The sequence below is a fragment of the Gobius niger genome, assembly GCF_951799975.1.
Source record: "Gobius niger genome assembly, chromosome: 5".
Taxonomy (NCBI): Eukaryota; Metazoa; Chordata; class Actinopteri; order Gobiiformes; family Gobiidae; genus Gobius; species Gobius niger.
This window is the reverse complement of record NC_136856.1, coordinates 14530342-14555155: the sequence shown is the minus strand read 5'-3', so window position 1 is coordinate 14555155 and position 24814 is coordinate 14530342. Positions and strand designations below refer to the sequence as shown.

At 45.7% G+C, this 24814-nt stretch overlaps 5 protein-coding genes across 12 annotated transcripts in view; all 5 read left to right on the top strand.

Moving 5' to 3' along the window:
* The window catches only part of LOC306963731 (protocadherin alpha-5-like), a 95666-nt gene that overhangs the window by 46026 nt on the left and 24826 nt on the right, over nucleotides 1-24814 (top strand). The window contains exons 1-2 of one of the 8 annotated variants that reach the window (XM_079557410.1): nucleotides 13073-14052; nucleotides 17373-18797. The exons of 6 other annotated variants lie outside the window; for them this stretch is intronic. In XM_079557410.1, the coding sequence (XP_079413536.1) occupies nucleotides 13099-14052; nucleotides 17373-18797 (2379 nt within the window). In that variant the 5' untranslated portion in view covers nucleotides 13073-13098. Of the gene's footprint in view, nucleotides 1-13072; nucleotides 15478-17372; nucleotides 18798-24814 lie in introns of those variants that run through there. One more of the 8 variants, XM_079557414.1, reaches the window with a different exon arrangement.
* On the top strand, nucleotides 194-2853 carry LOC306963740 (protocadherin alpha-3-like). Its single transcript, XM_079557434.1, has one exon. It carries the CDS (start codon nucleotides 379-381, stop codon nucleotides 2845-2847), a length of 2469 nt encoding a protein of 822 aa, XP_079413560.1. The 5' UTR covers nucleotides 194-378; the 3' UTR covers nucleotides 2848-2853.
* LOC306963746 (protocadherin alpha-3-like) lies at nucleotides 3367-6171 on the top strand (the record flags this gene model as incomplete). Its single annotated transcript, XM_079557440.1, has 1 exon — nucleotides 3367-6171. Exon 1 carries the CDS (start codon nucleotides 3766-3768, stop codon nucleotides 6169-6171), a length of 2406 nt encoding a protein of 801 aa, XP_079413566.1. The 5' UTR covers nucleotides 3367-3765.
* On the top strand, nucleotides 6587-9290 carry LOC306963754 (protocadherin alpha-8-like). The gene has a single exon (XM_079557448.1). It carries the CDS (start codon nucleotides 6853-6855, stop codon nucleotides 9247-9249), a length of 2397 nt encoding a protein of 798 aa, XP_079413574.1. The 5' UTR covers nucleotides 6587-6852; the 3' UTR covers nucleotides 9250-9290.
* LOC306963752 (protocadherin alpha-8-like) lies at nucleotides 9738-12410 on the top strand. The gene has a single exon (XM_079557446.1). It carries the CDS (start codon nucleotides 9973-9975, stop codon nucleotides 12367-12369), a length of 2397 nt encoding a protein of 798 aa, XP_079413572.1. The 5' UTR covers nucleotides 9738-9972; the 3' UTR covers nucleotides 12370-12410.

Below are 24814 nucleotides of genomic sequence, written 5' to 3'. Positions count from 1 at the left end.
TCTAATTTTCTTTTCTTTTTTTATTCGAAAAATACAGTTTTTTTTTCATCCTGTCTCAAAACTGACCATTATTATAATTAGTGTTATTTTATCGTATTCTGTCTTTACTTTTTCAGTTATAACCACTGGCAGAAACCCACATTTATTCTACACTTACAGTGCACTTAAACACAACAACAATGTCGTATTTTATTTTAGTTGATAATTCTACACAAGTACCACATGGTGACGCTGCAGACCATGTCCCGCAGAGGTTGGTCCCCTCCCCAAGAACAAAACTGTAGGACTGCACATTTATACACAAAAGAAGCTCTGGGCTAGATGGGGATGGGGCACGACACAATACGTTTGCTGGATAACTATAGATAGTGTTTGGAAATGCGCTCCCCAGATTTTCCGTTTCTTCTCACACGCTTTTGTGGATTTGTGCCTTTTGGAAGGATGTTTTTACTGCGTAAGGACCTCCCTGCGTTCCTGTTTGTGCTCATTTTGTTGGATTGTCAGTCGGGCTCGGTGCGTGGCCAGTTGTCCTACTCCGTCCATGAGGAGGTGAGCGTGGGCACCAATGTAGGAAATCTAGCAAAGGACCTAAACTTAAGTGTGCAGGATCTGGAGACGCGTTCTTTTCAGATGGTAGAGGGATCGAACAGGAGATATTTCGACGTGAATCATAAGACTGGATTTCTCTACGTGAGAGAGAGAATAGACCGCGAGGAGCTGTGCGCAGACGAGAGCAAATGCGCCATCAATGTGGAGGCTGTGCTGAACAACCCTCTGAAACTGTACCGACTCGAGGTGGAAATCAAAGACATTAATGATAATTCGCCATCTTTTAACGCCAAATCTCAGGTTTTGGAGATCGCAGAAAACACGCTCCCCGGATTTAGGTTCGCGTTGTCTGAGGCCAGTGACCCGGATGTGGGCAAGAACGGCTTAAGCGCCTACAAGCTGAGCCCGAATGACCATTTTGCCCTTACAACTAATAAACGGGGGGATAGTTTATCTCCGGAGTTAGTGTTGCAAAAGGGTTTAGATCGAGAGAAAAGGCCAACCATAAAACTAATCTTGACTGCGATTGATGGAGGGTCGCCTTCCAAATCTGGGACCTCAGAGATGGAAGTTAATATTTTAGATATTAATGATAATGCGCCCGTTTTCAGCAACACTCTCTACAAAGTCACAGTCATTGAAAATGTTCCTAGTGGCTCTGTCATTATACAATTAAATGCCACCGATGCTGACGAAGGAACAAACGGTGAGATAAGATATTCTCTGCGAAGTAAAGACCAGGACCATATTTTAGATGTTTTCCAAATAGACCCAGAGACGGGCGCTATTTCAGTCAAAGGTAAAATAGACTACGAGGAGAGGAAAGCCTTTGAGATTAGGGCCGAGGCGAGAGACAAAGGCCAGCCCCCAATGTCCGCTCACAGTAAAGTGCTCGTGGAGGTGATTGACGTGAATGACAACGCTCCCGAGATTACGGTGACGTCGATAAGCAGTACCGTGAGAGAGGACGTGAGCGTTGGCACAGCCGTGGCCCTGGTGTCAGTATCAGACAGAGACAGCGGCAAAAACGGTGATGTAAAGTGTAAGATTATGAACAATGTCCCGTTTAAATTGGAGACGAACTACAAAAACTATTATTCATTAGTGACTGATGGAAAACTGGACAGAGAAGAGGTGTCTCGGTTTAATATTACGATTCTGGCTACAGATGAAGGAAACCCGAGTTTGTCAAACATCAGTGCGTTTACAGTTATTGTTTCTGATGTAAACGACAATGCACCTGTCTTTGCAGAAGAGACAGTAAATGTCTATGTAAAGGAGAACGGGAAAGTAGGGTCAGTGCTGAAGTCACTTAGTGCAAGTGATAATGATTTAAACTCCAACAGTCGGATACAATACTCCTTATTAGAGAGCAATGAAAAAGTATATCACCTAGCTTCAATGATTAATGTGAACTCCGAGACAGGAGACATAGTGACTCTACAGTCTTTTAACTTTGAGGAGCTAAAAACGATTCAGTTTAAGGTCCAGGCCACAGACTCTGGTGTCCCTCCTCTCAGCAGCAACGTGACTGTGAACGTGTTTATTCTGGATGAAAATGACAATAGCCCCACGATCCTGGCGCCCTATTCTGAGCACGGCTCCGTTAACAGTGAGAGCATCCCCTATTCCGCTGAAGCGGGCTACTTTGTGGCAAAGATTAGGGCTGTAGACGCAGACTCTGGCTACAACGCGCTGCTTTCTTATCACCTCTCTGAGCCCAAAGGGAACAACCTGTTCCGCATCGGGACCAGCACCGGAGAGGTCCGCACCAAGAGGAGGATGAGTGACAATGACCTGAAAACTCACCCCGTGGTGGTGCTGGTGTGTGATAACGGAGAGCCCTCCCTGTCTGCCACTGTGTCTATTGATGTAGTGGTGGTGGAGAGCACAGCGGACATCCAGACTCAGTTCAGACATGTGCCCATAAAGGAGGACAGCTTCTCGGATCTAAACCTGTACCTGCTCATCGCCATTGTGGCGGTGTCAGTCATCTTTCTGCTCAGCCTCATCACGTTAATAGCAGTCAGATGTCACAGGACAGAGAGCTCTTTCAGCAGGTACAGCGCCCCCATGATCACCACCCACCCTGACGGGAGCTGGTCCTACTCCAAATCCACTCAGCAGTATGACGTGTGCTTCAGCTCAGACACGCTCAAGAGTGACGTAGTGGTTTTCCCCGCCCCGTTTCCTCCTGTAGATGCGGAACTGATCAGTATAAACGGAGGAGACACTTTTACCAGGACACAGACTTTGCCAAATACAGAGAAGGTAAGGAGTTATTTTATGTATCTTTAAGTTTCCATCACGTGAAAGAAACGAGCACAAACATGTCATTTGACACAAATACTGTTATTACAAGAGGCTTTTTGTCTTGAGACTACCTTTTCCTCAATATTTTTTCAACGTACTGTCCATGGTGCTGAATTCAATGAGATAGCTTCAGTTGCTGATAGTAGTTGCAGAATACTCTTTATTTATGCCAGAATATTATACATTTACGTCCTATTATTGATCTCACAGATACAAAAATACAAATGTGCTTCTTTTATTTTGCAGGAAAAATTAAGTTGATACAAACCCATTAATCTGACACACACGAAGACGTACTACAGCTGAGCGTACACAAAAAAACAAAAAAACAAAAATAATAAATAAAATAAAATAAAATTGTTGAACATTTTGGCAAAACCAGTCTACAGTTTATTAATGTCCATGGCTTCCAGTGTGGGGAAATATTTCAGACACGATCCTGATTTGTTCCCCCTTCGTACAGAATTTTTCTTGAGAAGGTTTGCATTACTATAACGCCCCGGCTACCCATGGCGAATTATGCAAACCAATGAGCAAGTGTGTTTGTTAATTTGGTCAAAACAGAAATGAGCTATAGTTTAATAAAATATAGCGCTCGAAACGATTAAATACATCTAAAAATAAATTATCAAAAACATTCAAGTTGATTCCTTTTTACTCGCTTTTCGAGCGCAGTCTAAGTATATGTCCACAAGAGGTCAGACCAGACCACCACTTTATTCAGGGGTGTAGCGCTCCGCCCAGATATAAGGGATCTTTCTCTTTGCTTTGTTTGAAAGACGGGTCGGACGACATATCAGGCTTTCCAGATTGTGTCTTAAAATGATTGTGTTTTCGTTTTGGGCGCTTTGATCCTGGACATTTGTTTGAGGACAACAGTGTTTTGACGGTGCTGTGTGCGTTATGCGAGGTGGAATAATGAGTTTCTTGGGCGTATCGAGCTCTGTGAGGATTTACTTCTGGATCGTGTTGTTGGATTGTTACTGGACATCGGTCTACGGGCAGCTCTCCTACACTGTCTCAGAGGAGGTGAACGTCGGGACATTTGTGGGGAATATTGCAAAAGATCTTAATCTAAACTTACCGGAATTGCAGTCGCGCAATTTTCAGATTGTTTCAACAGCTAAAAGAAAATTCTTCGACATAAATCTGGGGACTGGTTTCCTGCATGTTAACGAAAGAATAGACCGAGAGGAGCTCTGCGGTGATGACTCAAAATGTTCGCTCAATGTAGAGGCCGTGATTAATAACCCCGTGAAGCTTTACAGGGTCGAGGTTACAATTTTAGATGTCAATGATAATGCGCCATCTTTTTTGAGCTCATCACAGAACATTGAGGTCACTGAAATCACAGCACCCGGTACGAAATTTCTGTTGCAGACTGCATATGACGCAGACGTTGGAAAAAATGCAGTAAATTCCTATAAATTGGAACAGAATGAGTACTTCACACTTGTTTTTCAGAAAGGAGAAAGTGTGGCTCCGGAATTAGCGCTTCAGAAGGTTTTAGACAGGGAAAAACAGTCCATGATCAGACTAACACTTACCGCTATTGATGGAGGAACACCAGCTAAATCCGGCACAATGGCCATAGTAATTAATGTGTTGGACAACAATGATAACGCCCCTGTTTTCAGCCAACGCCTGTATAAGGCCACACTAAACGAAAACGCACCGATTGGTACATCTGTCATTACAGTCAATGCCACAGATTTAGACTCAGGTAAAAATGGAGAGGTGTTTTATTCGCTTAGTAAGTTAGATAGAGGAAAACACGCAGAGATATTTGACATTGATTCAATAACTGGAACCGTACAAACAAAAATTAAAATTGACTTTGAAGAAAATAGTGCATTTGAGATTAGAGTGCTGGCCCGTGATGGAGCCACATCTCCAATGAGCTCACACGCAAAATTATTGATTGAAGTTTTAGATGTAAATGACAACGCGCCTGAAATCTCTGTGACGTCTCTGCTGAACACGGTCAAAGAAGACGCGCTTATAGGCACCGCCATCGCGCTGGTTTCAGTCTCTGACAAAGACGGAGGTAAAAACGGCCAGGTTCAGTGTCGGATCAATAATAATGTTCCCTTTAAACTTGAGCCCAATTACAAGAATTACTATTCTCTGGTGGTGGACGGAGCTTTAGACAGAGAAAACGCGGCTCAGTATAATGTGAGCATTACTGCTGTTGATGAAGGCAGTCCACCTCTGTCCAGCACGAGCCTTGTAACTGTGCACGTGTCTGACGTGAATGACAACAGCCCCGTGTTCACAGAAAGTCAAATAAATGTCTATGTGAAGGAGAACAGTGCAGTTGGCGCAGTCATGAAAACAGTCACAGCAGCTGACGCTGACGTAGATCAAAACGGTCACGTGACTTACTCACTCCTAAAAAGCCCAGGTGACTCTGTGCACCTGTCCACAATGGTGAATATCAACCAAGAGACAGGAGACATAGTAACTCTACAGTCTTTTAACTTTGAGGAGCTGAAAACGTTTCAGTTTAAAGTCCAGGCCACAGACTCTGGTGTCCCTCCGCTCAGCAGCAACGTGACTGTGAACGTGTTGATTCTGGATGAAAATGACAATAGCCCCACAATCCTGGCGCCCTATTCTGAGCACGGCTCCGTTAACAGTGAGAGCATCCCCTATTCCGCTGAAGCGGGCTACTTTGTGGCAAAGATCAGGGCTGTAGACGCAGACTCTGGCTACAACGCGCTGCTTTCTTATCACCTCTCTGAGCCCAAAGGGAACAACCTGTTTCGCATCGGGACCAGCACCGGAGAGGTCCGCACCAAGAGGAGGATGAGTGACAATGACCTGAAAACTCACCCCGTGGTGGTGCTGGTGTGTGATAACGGAGAGCCCTCCCTGTCTGCCACTGTGTCTATTGATGTAGTGGTGGTGGAGAGCACAGCGGACATCCAGACTCAGTTCAGACATGTGCCCATAAAGGAGGACAGCTTCTCGGATCTAAACCTGTACCTGCTAATCGCCATCGTGGCGGTGTCAGTCATCTTTCTGCTCAGCCTCATCACGTTAATAGCAGTCAGATGTCACAGGACAGAGAGCTCTTTCAGCAGGTACAGCGCCCCCATGATCACCACCCACCCTGACGGGAGCTGGTCCTACTCCAAATCCACTCAGCAGTATGACGTGTGCTTCAGCTCAGACACGCTCAAGAGTGACGTAGTGGTTTTCCCCGCACCGTTTCCTCCTGTAGATGCGGAACTGATCAGTATAAACGGAGGAGACACTTTTACCAGGACACAGACTTTACCAAATACAGACAAGGTAAGGATGTGAACATAATATTAAATTTGTTAATGTTTGCCAGTGAAACAATATGGCACCAGTTAATAAATACCGCTATTTGTATTTGCAGATTTGTATTCACAATGCTTTACTTTTTCATTGGGTTGTTGCATTGAAGAGCTGTGTTTCTCGTAGTTAAAACTCAAAACGAAATCTAAAACGGGAGAAAAGAAGATGAAAATAAAATGAACACTTGAACACAACCAACACACACATATTTGAAAATGATAGATGATAGACTACAGTAAGTTAGACTGCATCACATTATTTTCTTAGATTGTTGCGTGGGAATTAGTGTCGCTATTCCTGGTCCTGAAATCGCTTTGATCTGTTGTTAAGCCGATGCACAGTATTATTGATGACTGTTTTAAAGCGGTTCGTTCCTTCTGAGTGTTTTGATACTAATACTTAAAGTTTGCATGCATGCTAATCCATTTTATTAATAGGTTTTACCAATGTGTAGTTGAGACCAATGTCCACACGAGGACACTAGAGTCTATGAGTTCTCGTGGAGGTTTGGCTCGTCCCAGGTTTAAGTGATGACGCTGTGCTTCTTACAAAGGGAGGTCGGGCAACAAAGACCGGCTTCATTTTAGAAAATGCGCTGAGATTCTCGTGCATCTCTGTGTTTAGATTGTTTCTTTGTGGACGGATGTCCTTTCTGGTGGAATAATGTACGTTTTGGGCGCAGCGAGCTCTGTGAGGATTTATCTCTGGATCGTGTTGTTGGATTGTTACTGGACATCGGTTTTTGGGCAGCTCTCCTACACTGTTTCTGAGGAGGTGAACATCGGGACTTCTGTTGGAAATATTGCCAAAGATCTGACTCTAAACGTACCGGAGTTGACATCTCGTAACTTTCTGATTGTATCTGGACAAAACCGGAAATATTTCGAGGTAAATCTTAAGACCGGCGTCCTGCAGGTTAACGAAAGAATAGACCGAGAAGAGCTCTGCAGTGACGAGCCAAAATGCTCTCTCAACGTTGAGGCTGTTATTAATAATCCACTCAAACTCTATAGGATTGAGGTTATAATCTTAGACGTTAATGACAACGCGCCTTCTTTTGTCAGTAAATCACAAATAATAAATATTACAGAAAGTACACTCCCTGGGGCCAGATTTCCTTTAAAGCTAGCCTATGACGCAGACGTGGGCAAGAACAGCGTTCACAGCTACAGGCTCAGTCAAAATGGACATTTTTCTCTTGCTACACATCAAGGAGCTGCTGCAACAACAGAGCTAATACTCCAGAAAATTTTAGACAGAGAGAAACAGTCCATGATCAGACTGACTTTAACTGCTATTGACGGAGGAACACCCGCTAAATCAGGAACCACGGCCATCATAATTAATGTTTTAGATGTTAACGACAATGCTCCTGTGTTCAGTCAAAGCTTGTATAAAGCTTCGGTTGTGGAAAATGTTAAAATAGGCACATCCATCATCACGGTAAATGCTACGGATTTAGATGAGGGATCAAACGGAAAAATAGAATTTTCATTCATAGACATAGAACAGAACAAGCGCACGGATATATTTGCAATTGATGGCAAAACAGGAATTGTAACGAATATTAAAAACATAAATTTTGAAGAAAACTCTGCTTTTGAGATTAGAATCCAGGCCCGTGATGGTGCCACATCTCCAATGAGCTCACACGCAAAATTATTGATTGAAATTTTAGATGTAAATGACAACGCGCCTGAAATCTCTGTGACGTCTCTGCTGAACACGGTCAAAGAAGACGCGCCTATAGGCACCGCCATTGCGCTGGTTTCAGTCTCTGACAAAGACGGAGGTAAAAACGGCCAGGTTCAGTGTCGGATCAATAATAATGTTCCTTTTAAACTTGAGCCCAATTACAAGAATTACTATTCTCTGGTGGTGGACGGAGCTTTAGACAGAGAAAGCGCAGCTCAGTATAATGTGAGCATTACTGCTGTTGATGAAGGCAGTCCACCTCTGTCCAGCACGAGCCTTGTAACTGTGCACGTGTCTGACGTGAATGACAACAGCCCCGTGTTCACAGAAAGTCTAATAAATGTCTATGTGAAGGAAAACAGTGCAGTTGGCGCAGTCATGAAAACAGTCACAGCAGCTGACGCTGATGTAGATCAAAACGCTCACGTGACTTACTCACTCCTAAAAAGTCCAGGTGACTCTGTGCACCTGTCCACAATGGTGAATATTAACCAAGAGACTGGAGACATAGTGACTCTACAGTCTTTTAACTTTGAGGAGCTGAAAACGATTCAGTTCAAAGTCCAGGCCACAGACTCTGGTGTCCCTCCGCTCAGCAGCAACGTGACTGTGAACGTGTTTATTCTGGATGAAAATGACAATAGCCCCACAATCCTGGCACCCTATTCTGAGCACGGCTCCGTTAACAGTGAGAGCATCCCCTATTCGGCTGAAGCGGGCTACTTTGTGGCAAAGATCAGGGCTGTGGACGCAGACTCTGGCTACAACGCGCTGCTTTCTTATCACCTCTCTGAGCCCAAAGGGAACAACCTGTTCCGGATCGGGACCAGCACCGGAGAGGTCCGGACCAAGAGGAGGATGAGTGACAATGACCTGAAAACTCACCCCGTGGTGGTGCTGGTGTGTGATAACGGAGAGCCCTCCCTGTCTGCCACTGTGTCTATTGATGTAGTGGTGGTGGAGAGCACAGCGGACATCCAGACTCAGTTCAGACATGTGCCCATAAAGGAGGACATCTTCTCGGATTTAAACCTGTACCTGCTAATCGCCATTGTGGCGGTGTCAGTCATCTTTCTGCTCAGCCTCATCACGTTAATAGCAGTCAGATGTCACAGGACAGAGAGCTCTTTCAGCAGGTACAGCGCCCCCATGATCACCACCCACCCTGACGGGAGCTGGTCCTACTCCAAATCCACTCAGCAGTATGACGTGTGCTTCAGCTCAGACACGCTCAAGAGTGACGTAGTGGTTTTCCCCGCCCCGTTTCCTCCTGTAGATGCGGAACTGATCAGTATAAACGGAGGAGATACTTTTACCAGGACACAGACTTTACCAAGTACAGAGAAGGTAGGAATCATATTTTAATAGTTCCTTTAGACTTCTCTGTTAGGTAAGTTTCTCAGTTAATACTGACCCTCGGTCAGTATTGACATAGATGGAGACTGAGAAATGGCTTTGTATTGACTTTCATTTGCATTTATTCATTCATATAAATATTGGTGGTTGATTGGGTGTCTCTATTGTTGTGTTTTAATGAGGTTAATTACCAAAATCCATGTGCGCTGTCCATGGTGCTGAAATTGTAACTTTGTGCTGCTTTTAGTTTAAAGTAACGTCTTTGACAGTACACATGTTTTTAGGTGTTTATAGGACATCATATTTTTTTCGTTCACTTGATCAATAATAATAATAATAATAATAATAATAATAATAATAATAATAATAATAATAATAATAATAATAATAATAATAATAATAATAATAATTTTCTCTCTGTTGCACTATATTTTATTCATGTATTCTGATATATTCACATCATTATCCAAGTCCTTGGTTATAACACTATATGACACTAGATGTCGCAAGAGACCGGAACAAATAAGAACGTCGACGTGTTTCTGTCCCCGCCTTGGTTTTCCATCCTTTTCTTGAACGTCATAATCTGGTTGTTCTTCTTTGTGAAACCGCGTACGGTCAACTCAACGCCTTTGCTTCACTGACCATCTGAAATGGGAAACTAAAACAGGCGTATTTCTCTCATCAGCATACACAGGATACACAACGTGGATTGCAATCTTTTTCCTCACAATGGCGGATTTAAAACAATGGCTTCACGTTTGGACGCTTTGCGTGACTCTGCTTTGTCTCTGGAAAGGCTCTGCTGCACATATTTCCTACTCCGTTTCAGAGGAAGTGCCGAAAGGGACCACGGTTGGAAATATCACAAAGGATTTAAATTTGAGTTTGCGGCAATTAGACATCATGGGTCTTCACATCGTCTCTGCTCAGAACAAGGGCTATCTGGATGTAAACAAGAAAAGTGGACTCCTTTTTGTTAGCGAAAGAATAGACCGAGAGGAGCTTTGTCCCAGTGCAGCGAAGTGCGTTTTGAATGTAGAGGCGATTATAAATAACCCGCATGGTTTGCACAGAATTGAGGTAGTTGTTGTTGACATTAACGACAATGCTCCCAATTTTATGGAGAAAATATACTCATTAGATATGTCCGAAAACTCATATGTTGGCGAAAAGCATCCATTGCCTATCGCCCATGACGCAGATGAAGGCAGTAATTCAGTAAAGACGTATAAATTAAGCCCAAACGAATATTTCTCCCTTGATTTACAAAATGCCGGAGACCAAAGCGTTACTGCAGAGCTCGTGTTGCAGAAGGCACTGGATAGGGAAAAGCAGTCCGTGATCGAGCTCACTTTGACAGCGATAGACGGGGGCAAGCCGGCTAAAACTGGGACAGTGCAGTTAAAGGTTAATGTTTTAGACGTGAACGACAACTCACCTTTATTCAGTAAAAGTCTGTACAAAGCTCAGGTCGTTGAAAATGCAATGGTTGGCACGACCTTGTTAACGGTGACAGCCACTGATTTAGACGAGGGCGTTAATGGGCAGCTTGTGTATTCGTTTGCAGAAAGAGGGCGTTTCAACCCCGATGGGAAGTTTTCTATTGATGCAAACACGGGTGACATTACGGTGACAGGAGACATTGATTTTGAGGAGAACCAAGCTTATGAGATCCGCATTCAGGTGCGAGACAAAGGCACACCGCCGCGCCTTGCCCACGGGAAGGTTTTAGTTGAAGTTGCTGATGTTAATGACAATGCTCCACAAATCTCAGTGACTTCAATGATGAGTCCCGTAAAGGAAGATGCAGAAATAGGCACGGCCGTGGCTATGATTACTATTACTGACAGAGATGGAGGGAAAAACGGAATGACTGAATGCAAAATTGCTGGCGCGGCTCCATTTCAATTGAAACGTAACTATAAAAACTATTATTCTTTGTTAGTTGGTGGTCCCCTGGATAGAGAGACTGTATCTGAGTATAATATATCTCTTACAGCCGCAGATGAAGGGACGCCTTCACTGTCCAGTACCAGTGTTATTCGCGTCAAAGTTGCAGATGTTAATGACAACCCGCCGCGCTTTCACGAGCCTCTGATAAACATTTATGTAAAAGAAAACAGTCAGATCGGGACTCGAATTCACACGCTCACGTGTTCAGATTTAGATTCAACGGAAAACGCAAAAATATCATATAGTTTGTTAAATTACGAACAGAAGACTATCCCCATGTCCTCAGTAGTGAATATAAACCAAGAGACAGGAGACATAGTGACGCTACAGTCTTTTAACTTTGAGGAGCTGAAAACGATTCAGTTTAAGGTCCAGGCCACAGACTCTGGTGTCCCTCCGCTCAGCAGCAACGTGACTGTGAACGTGTTTATTCTGGATGAAAATGACAATAGCCCCACAATCCTGGCGCCCTATTCTGAGCACGGCTCCGTTAACAGTGAGAGCATCCCCTATTCCGCTGAAGCGGGCTACTTTGTGGCAAAGATCAGGGCTGTAGACGCAGACTCTGGCTACAACGCGCTGCTTTCTTATCACCTCTCTGAGCCCAAAGGGAACAACCTGTTCCGCATCGGGACCAGCACCGGAGAGGTCCGCACCAAGAGGAGGATGAGTGACAATGACCTGAAAACTCACCCCGTGGTGGTGCTGGTGTGTGATAACGGAGAGCCCTCCCTCTCTGCCACTGTGTCTATTGATGTAGTGGTGGTGGAGAGCACAGCGGACATCCAGACTCAGTTCAGACATGTGCCCATAAAGGAGGACAGCTTCTCGGATCTAAACCTGTACCTGCTCATCGCCATTGTGGCGGTGTCAGTCATCTTTCTGCTCAGCCTCATCACGTTAATAGCAGTCAGATGTCACAGGACAGAGAGCTCTTTCAGCAGGTACAGCGCCCCCATGATCACCACCCACCCTGACGGGAGCTGGTCCTACTCCAAATCCACTCAGCAGTATGACGTGTGCTTCAGCTCAGACACGCTCAAGAGTGACGTAGTGGTTTTCCCCGCACCGTTTCCTCCTGTAGATGCGGAACTGATCAGTATAAACGGAGGAGACACTTTTACCAGGACTCAGACTTTACCAAATACAGAGAAGGTAGGAATTGCATTTTAATAGTTCCATAAGACTTCCTTGTTAGGTAAGTTACTCAGTTTATACTGACCCTCAGTCAGTATTGACATAGATAGAGACTGAGGAATGGCTTTGTATTGACTTTCATTTGCATTTATTCATTCATATAAATATTGGTGGTTGATTGGGTGTCTCTATTGTTGTGTTTTAATGAGGTTAATTACCAAAATCCATGTGCGCTGTCCATGGTGCTGAAATTGTAACTTTGTGCTGCTTTTAGTTTAAAGTAACGTCTTTGACAGTACACATGTTTTTGGGTGTTTATAGGACATCATATTTTTTTCGTTCACTTGATCAATAATAATAATAATAATAATAATAATAATAATAATAATAATAATAATAATAATAATAATAATAATAATAATAATAATAATAATAATAATAATAATAATAATTTTCTCTCTTTATTTTATTCATGTATTTTTATATATTCACATCATTATCCAAGTCCTTGGTTATAACACTATATAACACTAGATGTCGCAAGAGACCGGAACAAATAAGAACGTTGACGTGTTTCTGTCCCCGCCTCGGTTTTCCATCCTTTTCTTGAACGTCATAATCTGGTTGTTCTTCTTTGTGAAACCGCGTACGGTCAACTCAATGCCTTTGCTTCACAGACCATCTGAAATGGGAAACTAAAACAGGCGTATTTCTCTCATCAGCATACACAGGATACACAACGTGGATTGCATTTTTTCCCTCACTATGGCGGATTTAAAACAATGGCTTCACGTTTGGACGCTTTGCGTGACTCTGCTTTGTCTGTGGAAAGGCTCTGCTGCACAGATTTCCTACTCCGTTTCAGAGGAAGTGCCGAAAGGGACCACGGTTGGAAATATAACTAAGGATTTAAATTTGAGTTTGCGGCAATTAGACATCATGGGTCTTCACATCGTCTCTGCTCATAACAGAGGCTATCTGGATGTAAACAAGAAAAGTGGACTCCTTTTTGTCAGCGAAAGAATAGACCGAGAGGAGCTTTGTCCCAGTGCGGCGAAGTGCATTTTGAATGTAGAGGCGATTATAAATAACCCGCATGGTTTGCACAGAATTGAGGTAGTTGTTGTTGATATTAACGACAATGCTCCCAATTTTATGGATGAAATATATCCAATAGACATGTACGAATCATCATATGTTGGCGAAAAGCATCCATTGCCTATCGCCCATGACGCAGATGAAGGCAGTAATTCAGTAAAGACGTATACATTAAGCCCAAACGAATATTTCTCCCTAGATATACAAAATGCTGGAGACCAAAGCGTTACCGCAGAGCTCGTGTTGCAGAAGGCACTGGATAGGGAAAAGCAGTCCGTGATCGAGCTCACTTTGACAGCGATAGACGGGGGCAAGCCGGCTAAAACTGGGACAGTGCAGTTAAAGGTTAATGTTTTAGACGTGAACGACAACTCACCTTTATTCAGTAAAAGTCTGTACAAAGCTCAGGTTGTTGAAAATGCAATGGTTGGCACGACCTTGTTAACGGTGACAGCCACTGATTTAGACGAGGGCGTTAATGGGCAGCTTGTGTATTCGTTTGCAGAAAGAGGGCGTTTCAACCCCGATGGGAAGTTTTCTATTGATGCAAACACGGGCGACATTACGGTGACAGGAGACATTGATTTTGAGGAGAACCAAGCTTATGAGATCCGCATTCAGGTGCGAGACAAAGGCACACCGCCGCGCCTTGCCCACGGGAAGGTTTTAGTTGAAGTTGCTGATGTTAATGACAATGCTCCAAAAATCTCAGTGACTTCAATGATGAGTCCCGTAAAGGAAGATGCAGAAATAGGCACGGCCGTGGCTATGATTACTATTACTGACAGAGATGGAGGGAAAAACGGAATGACTGAGTGCCAAATTGCTGGCGCCGCTCCATTTCAATTGAAACGTAACTATAAAAACTACTATTCTTTGTTAGTTGGTGGTCCCCTGGATAGAGAGACTGTATCTGAGTATAATATATCTCTTACAGCCGCAGATGAAGGGACGCCTTCACTGTCCAGTACCAGTGTAATTCGCGTCAAAGTTGCAGATGTTAACGACAACCCGCCGCGCTTTCACGAGCCTCTGATAAACATTTATGTAAAAGAAAACAGTCAGATCGGGACTCGAATTCACACGCTCACGTGTTCAGATTTAGATTCAACGGAAAACGCAAAAATATCATATAGTTTGTTAAATAACGAACAAAAAACTATCCCCATGTCCTCAGTAGTGAATATAAACCAAGAGACAGGAGACATAGTAACGCTACAGTCGTTTAACTTTGAGGAGCTGAAAACGATTCAGTTTAAAGTCCAGGCCACAGACTCTGGTGTTCCTCCGCTCAGCAGCAACGTGACTGTGAACGTGTTTATTCTGGATGAAAATGACAATAGCCCCACAATCCTGGCGCCCTATTCTGAGCACGGCTCCGTTAACAGTGAGAGCATCCCCTATTCCGCTGAAGCGGGCTACTTTGTGGCAAAGATCAGGGCTGTAGACGCAGACTCTGGCTACAACGCGCTGCTTTCTTATCACCTCTCTGAGCCCAAAGGGAACAACCTGTTCCGCATCGGGACCAGCACCGGAGAGGTCCGCACCAAGAGGAGGATGAGTGACAATGACCTGAAAACTCACCCCGTGGTGGTGCTGGTGTGTGATAACGGAGAGCCCTCCCTGTCTGCCACTGTGTCTATTGATGTAGTGGTGGTGGAGAGCACAGCGGACATCCAGACTCAGTTCAGACATGTGCCCATAAAGGAGGACAGCTTCTCGGATTTAAACCTGTACCTGCTCATCGCCATTGTGGCGGTGTCAGTCATCTTTCTGCTCAGCCTCATCACGTTAATAGCAGTCAGATGTCACAGGACAGAGAGCTCTTTCAGCAGGTACAGCGCCCCCATGATCACCACCCACCCTGACGGGAGCTGGTCCTACTCCAAATCCACTCAGCAGTATGACGTGTGCTTCAGCTCAGACACGCTCAAGAGTGACGTAGTGGTTTTCCCCGCACCGTTTCCTCCTGTAGATGCGGAACTGATCAGTATAAACGGAGGAGATACTTTTACCAGGACACAGACTTTACCAAGTACAGAGAAGGTAGGCTTTGGATTTTGATAGCTGCTATTATTTGTTCAGTCGCCTATATAAATTGCGTTAAACATTGTTGGTTAGTAATGCCACTGTGTTGACTCATTTGTAGTCCATACACATTTGTATGAAGCGTGCGATTGACAATGGTCATTTATACAATTTATATTTGCGGAGTGAATCATGCTGTGCGCTCTCCATGGTTCTGGAATCTCAAGTGCTTGCAGTTGGGCCTTTGAACAGAGGCATGTTGCTACTATTTACTGCAATTTAAAAGTGTGGCCTGTTCATATTTATTTTGGACGTGCTTGCAACTGAATGTTGACCGAAGTTGAGGTGCTAAATTGGATATTAACATTATAACATTGCCTTTGGTTTGTCCAGGCGTAGTGAAAAAGGTTTCCCTGTTAGTCTTGTGAACTTGACATATCCATCAGTAAGAATGTACATCACAATGATCCCACCTTGAAAAAAACATTTGTTTGTGCAGCAGTATAATTTTAAATAATATTATTTTAGGCGTTGGTTTATTGTTCTTGTGAATTTTCAAGTATACCGCTTTCCCCCCATATTTCATAAAATCTTGATATGATGTATATTTCTATGAGTCTCATCACACCAAAATCCGAACATATTATTTCACATTAAAATAAATCAAAATAATAATAATAAAACAAAACAATAACGATTAGTTTCAAGAGTTTGGCCCATAGCGATTATTTCCTCTTATAAACAGTCTTTGTCCATAAGATGTCGCTGGAGACCACAGTAACGCACGTACTTTACACTCATCCCTGAAATGGGAGTAATTCGTCGTCAGTCTCTACTCGCCCTTCCATCAGACACACTGTCGCTTCACTTCAGGACGGACGAAAACACGCCAAGAGGATATATTATGTCTATTTTTTTTACTTAAATGTTAAGTCCAAAGCTCATTTTTTATTTCAACAATGTTTGGACTAAAACAGCAGGAATATGTCTGGATCGTGGTGTTTTTCTATATTTATTTCTGTGACTGGTCTGCGGCTCAGCTCTCTTACTCTGTTCCTGAGGAGGCGAACAAAGGGACGGTGGTTGGAAACATTGTCAAGGATTTAAAGATAAATGTTCAGGACCTCGAATCCAGGGATCTGCGGATTGTTTCCACTTACAGTAAGGATTACTTAGACGTGAATCAACGGAGCGGGGCTCTCATTGTTAACGAGAGAATAGATCGAGAGGAAATTTGCACAAATCTGGAAAAATGCTCGTTAGAATTTCAGGCCGTTTTGAAGAGTCCTACCCAAGTGCAACGAATTGAAGTGAATGTTTTAGATGTTAATGACAATGCTCCAAAGTTTACTGAAAACATCCACATATTAAATGTATCAGAATCGTCTTTACGTGGGGAGCGGTATTTCCTTCCAGTAGCGGAGGACGCAGATATAAGAAGCAACGCAGTAAAAACATACAAACTCAGTTCAAACGAGCATTTCTCTCTTGATGTGCAGAGCGGAGGACAACAAGACGTGGCTGCAGAATTAGTTCTGCAAAAACCTTTAGATCGAGAGAAACAGCCAGTTATTAAGCTCATACTAACGGCTGAGGACGGTGGTGAACCTCCGCGAACTGGTACGCTCAGTTTATTGATCAATATTATAGATGTTAATGATAATGTCCCCAGTTTCGAAAAGTCTCTCTACAAAACAAGTGTTAAAGAAAATTCTCCGGTCGGAACCGTGGTTATTAAACTAAACGCCACAGATGCAGACGAGGGTGCAAATGGTAAAGTGATTTATTCAGTGATAAAACAAGGCACGGTCGACCTATCAAATATACTCTATTTAAATCCCGAAACAGGTGAAATCACTGTGAAGGGGGACTTAGACTTTGAAAAAACACCCGCTTACGAAATTAGAGTACAGGCTAAAGACCAAGGCCCTGTGCCTCGTAGTTCACATACAAAATTATTAATAGAAGTAATAGATGTCAATGACAACGCTCCTGAAATCACCATTACGTCTCTGATGAGCCCCGTTAAAGAGGACGCAGAGATGGGGACAATAGTGGCTCTGATTGGCATAAAAGACAGAGATGGAGGAAACAACGGTGTGACGCACTGTCAGGTGCTGGGCTCTGTCCCCTTTAAACTAATATCAAATTACAAAAACGATTATTCGTTAGTGGTGGACGGGCCTCTGGACAGAGAGAACACTCCTGAATACAATGTGACTATCACAGCCACAGACGAGGGCAGCCCCCCTCTATCCAGTGTCAGGGTCATCACTGTGCACGTGTCTGACGTTAACGACAATGCGCCTCGTTTTATGGCACCTGTCATTAATGTCTATGTCAAAGAAAACAGCCCGACCGGGTCAGTGCTTTGTTCTGTAACAGCTTTAGATGCGGATCTTGGTGACAACGCTAAACTAAGTTACACATTATTAAACAATAATCATGGAAATATTCCCATAACATCCACCGTGAACATAAACTCAGAGACTGGAGACATAGTGACGCTACAGTCTTTTAACTTTGAGGAGCTGAAAACGTTTCAGTTTAAAGTCCAGGCCACAGACTCTGGTGTCCCTCCGCTCAGCAGCAACGTGACTGTGAACGTGTTTATTCTGGATGAAAATGACAATAGCCCCACAATCCTTGCGCCCTATTCTGAGCACGGCTCCGTTAACAGTGAGAGCATCCCCTACTCCGCTGAAGCGGGCTACTTTGTGGCAAAGATCAGGGCTGTAGACGCAGACTCTGGCTACAACGCGCTGCTTTCTTATCACCTCTCTGAGCCCAAAGGGAACAACCTGTTCCGGATCGGGACCAGCACCGGAGAGGTCCGCACCAAGAGGAGGATGAGTGACAATGACCTGAAAACTCACCCCGTGGTGGTGCTGGTGTGTGATAACGGAGAGCCCTCCCTGTCTGCCACTGTGTCTATTGATGTAGTGGTGGTGGAGAGCACAGCGGACATCCAGACTCAGTTCAGACATGTGCCCATAAAGGAGGACAGCTTCTCGGATTTAAACCTGTATCTGCTCATTGCCATTGTGGCGGTGTCAGTCATCTTTCTGCTCAGCCTCATCACGTTAATAGCAGTCAGATGTCACAGGACAGAGAGCTCTTTCAGCAGGTACAGCGCCCCCATGATCACCACCCACCCTGACGGGAGCTGGTCCTACTCCAAATCCACTCAGCAGTATGACGTGTGCTTCAGCTCAGACACGCTCAAGAGTGACGTAGTGGTTTTCCCCGCCCCGTTTCCTCCTGTAGATGCGGAACTGATCAGTATAAACGGAGGAGACACTTTTACCAGGACACAGACTTTACCAAATACAGAGAAGGTAGGCTTTGGATTTGCATAGGTGTTTCTATCATAATTGTTATTGTTAAAAGTCCGTGCCCTGACATAGACTACATTACCCAGAATGCATGTGTTAATTTGTAGTTTCACTCACTCGTGGTTGCGCTTGTTGCTTTCACTTTGGTGTGGTCCTGTGCGGTGAGAGCAACACCCACGGAGCAGAGAATGGCCATCCATGGTCAATCCTGCTCTAATCTCGTGTGTATGAGTGTCGTGTGCGTCCTTAAGATGTAAGTATAGTTTTTTGCATGACTGGTGTGTTTATTTCAGCGTTATAAGCCCAATTGTGGCGAGGTTGTTATGCTCGTGTTATTGTCTACTGCTATACTGCCGCGGCCCGCTTCAGCGCTCCACATGCGCTCCTACATTAGCCATCCGCTGTCTTTGTAAAAGCCATTCACTTGTACATACCTGTAAATATTATGTTTAATGTATATTTCGCCTGTTTTGGCACTTTCACTATTTAGCAATCCTTTTTACATGTTCATTTATAGTGTTAGCACTCCCTCTAGCGGATTTTCAGTGGTACTACAGGTCATATTTTTATATAACTGTATGCAGCCTGCCCACATGTTTATTAATATACATTTTATTGTTTTTCTGTTTCAGATAACCACACACACACAAACACACACCCATCCACGCACAGACATACATACCTGTGTCACCCATCATCATCTCATGTACCTAACTCCTCAATAAATTCTCAAACTGCACCATCCAAGTTGCGTGTTCCTTCTGACCGAGGAAGACTTAGTTGACGAACAACCACAATCAGCAATAGACGCACACGGTCTCTTACAAGTGGTCCTTCGAGCCGGATGTTTATTGGCTGAGTCAAGATGGCAACTCCACAAGATGATGTTCCTCAGGATGAAAGTCCAACGCACAGTCCCCGTCCAAGCAGGAGCAGGAAGCTTCCAGGACATCTGGCGGATTATGAGCATGACCTACCTGATCCAGAGGAGACAGAGTCTTCAACCAGTAGCAGTTCAGAGGAATCTGATAAGGAGGAGAAGAAGGAGAAGAAAAGATGGAAGAGAATGGAGGCAACGTGGGGCAGTGTACTGAAAACGATGAATGAGATGCAAATCACTATGAAGGAGACCAGTGGTGCCTTAACCAAGCGTGTGGAACAACTGGAACGAGCATGCAAGTCTTGCAGCCCTCTCCCTCCTCAGAGTGATGCTCCACAGCAAGATAGAGCCGCTTCACTTCCTGCTCTACTTCAAGCACCACCGCCTAGCACGGTGGGCATGCGCAGCATCCATACTACAGATCAGCTACACGTCCTGGCACCAGCAGCGAGGCAGGAAACGCCTGTAAACCTGCAAAGGCCGGTAGAACCTGCTGCATCTTCACCACTGCAAAATGTAAGCCCCATTCTCCATTCAGCACCAAGGCCAGCTCCAATACCTTTAAGCCCCATTATTCCGCCTGCACCTCAACCAAGAGTAACACCTGTTATTCAGCCTGCTTCAAATATTCAGCCAGTGCCGCTGCCACTGAACCCTATAGCTCAACCTGCACAGCAGCCAAGCGCAGTGCCAGTACCTCAGCATGTGCTTCAGCCACCGCCAGTGACACCGCCTGTACTGCAGCCCAGGGTTAATACTGCATTTCGGCCCGCAGGTCTGTCTGCACCACGGCCTGCACCACAGCCTGCTCCCCAGCTGAGAATCCCTGTAGTCCATCCTGGTATCCAGCCGGCACAGCTACCTGCTCCGCCCGCCAGAATGAGTCATGTGATTCAACCCGCTCTACAACCTGTCAATCAAGTTGCCCAACCAATGCAGTTTGGGAGGCTTGAACCACGTCAGGCTGAGCCCCTATACCGTCAGAGGTACCAACACCCGCAGCCTCCAAGCAGCTCCACTCAGGTACTTTCTGCACAATCCCATGACTTCTCTGCAGCTTCAGCGGCATCACTGCATCAGCCACCACCGGGGATATCAGCGCCGCAGACCTATAGTCAGTTTTATGCAGCTCCACCGCCTGATTCTGCCAGCTACTACTCTGCTGCCTATCCATCAGCCTCTGCCTACCCCCCACTGCCTGCTGCATTTACTGCACAAGCCGCCGTACCTCCTGCAGCAGAAGTTACCCAGCCAAACCTGATGGAGATGATCGTAGCATCTTCATATGGCATCCCGAAGCCTCGACTGGTGACATTCAAATCAGGCAGAGAGAGTGACTTTGCATTACTGAAGAAAGGACTGGACAGCATACTTGGGCCACATACTCATCTCACAGAGGAGTATAAATATCACATTCTGCTAGACCATTTAGAGCATGCATGTGCGTTACAAGTGGCCAGGCGCTATATTCATGACCGCACTCCCTATACTAGTGCAATGAGAGCTTTGGAGCAGAGATATGGGCAGCCAAGGCAGTTAGTGCAGAGTGAACTGAGTGCTATACTTAACTGCTCTCCTATTAAGGCAGGTGATCCTCAAGCCTTTGAAGATTTCTCCCTGTCGGTGTCCAGCCTAGTGGGCCTCCTCAGTACTATGGACGATGTTGCAGCTAGCGAGCTTCATTGTGGTTCACATGTAGACAGGCTACTCGCTAAGCTTCCCCCTACCTACAGAGACAGTTTCATTGAGTACTGTATCACACGTGGCATCATACGCACTGGCAGCAGTTGCACATACAACATGTATGACCTCTCCGGATGGCTAGAGCGCAAATCTCAAGTCCTACAGTTATCACGGCAAGCCACTCAGCCGCAGCCTTCAGACAGACCACGCCCAGAGAGGGGCAACCCCAGAGCCTCTGCCGGGTCCAAGGCTCAGAGTAAGTCTACATCCATCTATTATGGTTCCGATCCCGCTCAAACACAGCCAAAGGCAGACACTAAGGCACATGTTACTAATTCTTCTCCCCCCTCTAAGAAGAAGCAGCAGTTTAAGCCATTTTGCCCGTACTGTGAGGGGACAGAGCACTACCTCAGTGGCTGTGTAGACTTCAAGAAGCTAGACCTTAAAGCTGTAGCCTCTTGGATTAAGGAAAAATCCAAATGTTGGCGCTGTGGCCGTAGACACACCCCTGAACAGTGCACTCTCAAGAAGCCGTGCAGCACATGTGGAGAACAGCACTTATTAGTGCTTCATGACCTGGCTGAAGCTAAAAGGAGGGACCCGAATATCCTAACAGTGAGCACCAGCAGAGTGTTTGTGGATCCTCTCGGTCACTCTGGCCGTGTAATGCTCAAGGTTGTGCCCATACAGTTACACCATCAAAGGAAATCTCTGGACACATATGCTCTCCTTGATGATGGCTCAGAGAAAACAATTATACTCCCCGCTGCTGTCAAATCGCTAGGCTTGAACCAGGAGGAGGAAACTCTGTCTCTGCGCACTATTCGTCAAGATGTGATCCAGATAAAAGGAGGCTATGTCTCTTTCCAGGTGTCCCCAAAGGCCAAGCCGAAAACACGCTACAAGATAACGCGTGCTTTTACCGCTCAACAGCTCTGCCTAGCTGAACAGTCATGTCCCATGGAGCTCTTAAAGGAGAAGTATCAGCACCTACAGCGAGTGAAGCTTGAAGGATTCAACCATATACAGCCACTTGTGTTAATCGGCTCTGACAATGCTCACCTCATAACTCCTGTCCGTCCCGTCCTGTGCGGCCCAGCTCAAGGACCTGTCGCTGTCTGCACCAAACTCGGGTGGGCCATCCAGGGTCCGAGCTGCAGTCTGCCCACACAACAGGGGGAGGCACACTGTCTCAACATATCATGCCTTTCTCCTGCCATTGCCCTTCAACAGGATGTACAGCGTCTGTGGCAATTAGACGCTCCCCTCCACCGACCTGAGAAGGACGTCACACGCTCAAAGGAGGACAGAGAGGCCATAGCCATGTTAGAGGCCAATACCACTAGAGTAGCTGTGGATGGTGTAGAGCGATATGCCACTCCCCTGCTCAGGAAGAAGGACTTCCCACAGTTGCACGTCTCCTCTGAAGTAGTTAAAGGCCTTCTGAGGTCCACTGAGCGTAAGCTAGCTAAGAATCCCGACCTGGCACTCACATACAGCCAGGAGATCAAAAGGTTGGTAGATTCTGGATATGTTGTGAAGCTGTCTCCCGAAGAGATTCATAGCTCTGCTGAAGCTTGGTATGTACCACACCACATTGTACATCACAACAACAAAGCCCGGGTGGTCTTTAACTGCTCCTTTGAGTTCCAGGGTACTGTCCTCAACCACTACCTCCTCCCAGGACCTACCCTGGGCCCTACACTGCTGGGTGTACTCCTGCGCTTCCGCCAGTATCCTGTGGCAGTGAGCGGAGACATAAAAGCCATGTTTCATCAGATCCGCCTGCTCCCTAAAGACTGCCCCCTTCTGCGTTTTTTATGGAGAGACTGTGAAACAGAGAGGCCCCCAGATGTATATGAGTGGAGAGTCCTGCCCTTTGGGACGACGTGTAGCCCCTGCTGTGCTACCTTTGCCCTTCAGAGTCACGTGAGGGAGCATAGAGACGCACATAAAGACATCTATGACTCTGTCCACACAGCCTTCTACGTGGACAACTGCCTGCAGTCCCTTTCTGACCCACAAGAGGCCAAGTTGCTCATTGACAGAATGAGAGACCTGCTTATCCAAGGTGGATTTGAGATACGCCAGTGGGCTAGCAACATCCCTGAAGTGGTCGCCCATCTGCCCAGCACGGCCAGGTCAGATAGCTGTGAACTGTGGCTTAACTTTAAAAGCCTTGATCCTCAGGAGTCAACATTGGGTCTCAGCTGGCACTGCCCAACCGACGTCCTGGGATACAAGCATCGCCCTGTAGCCTACACAACTGTGACGCTGCGCAACGTCTACAAAGTACTGGCCAGTCAGTATGACCCATTGGGTTATATTTGCCCCTACACTACGAGGGCAAAGCTCATTGTGCAGGCCCTGTGGAGCACAGAGAGAGGATGGGATGAGCCCATAGAAGGAAACCTGCTTCAGGCCTGGCTCGAATGGGAAGAGGAATTGTCTTCTCTCCAGCATATCACCATCCCCCGCTGCTACGCTCCTCCTCACAACAGTAACAGCGCTACATATGAGGCTCACATCTTCTGTGACGCCTCAGAGAAGGCCTATGGAGCTGTAGCCTACCTAAGAGTCATGGAGCAGCAGGCTCACATCTCCACCTCCTTCATCATGGCACGCTCCAGAGTAGCGCCTCGCAAGCAGGTGTTGATGCCCCGACTGGAGCTGTGTGCTGTGCTCACTGGAGCCCAACTAGCAAAGGTACTCCAAACTGAGCTTTCAATACCTCTTCACTCAGTCTACCTGTGGACAGACTCCACTACAGTGCTCCAGTGGATCCAGTCCAGCTCCTGCAGGTACAAAGTCTTTGTGGGGACTCGGATCTGTGAGATACAGGAGCTTACCTCCCCAGAACAGTGGAGATATGTGAACTCTGTTGACAATCCAGCCGATGACATCACGAGAGGGAAACCACTGTCAGAGCTCACGATCTCCAGCCGCTGGTCACAGGGCCCATACTTCCTCACACAGACTACTGACACCTGGCCGAAGCCCCCCACAGAGTTCCCAGAATGTGGCAGTGAAGAACTCCGAAAGACTGCCTTCTGTGGCCTCACAACTGTACCAACAAGCCTACCGGATACAGCACAGTACACATCTTTAGATGATTTGATTCTGGCCACTCATCAATCCTTACATGGAGTGGCTGCCAACTCCTACACTGCAAGTGAGCGCCTGGAGGCAGAGACCCAGCTGCTTCAATCTGCACAAAGGGACAGCTTCCCAGAGGAGCTCCAAGCCCTCCAAGCGGGTAACCCTGTTCGCCCAAGCAGTCGTCTCAGTTCCCTGTCCCCTGAGTTTGACAGCCTCAGTGGACTGGTCAGAGTGGGAGGCCGCCTGCGCCAAGCTACAGATGTAGACCCTGACAGCATCCACCCAGTCGTGTTATCACCTGATCATCCTCTGACTCAGCTCATCATAAAGCACTATGATGTTCAGCTGCGCCACCCTG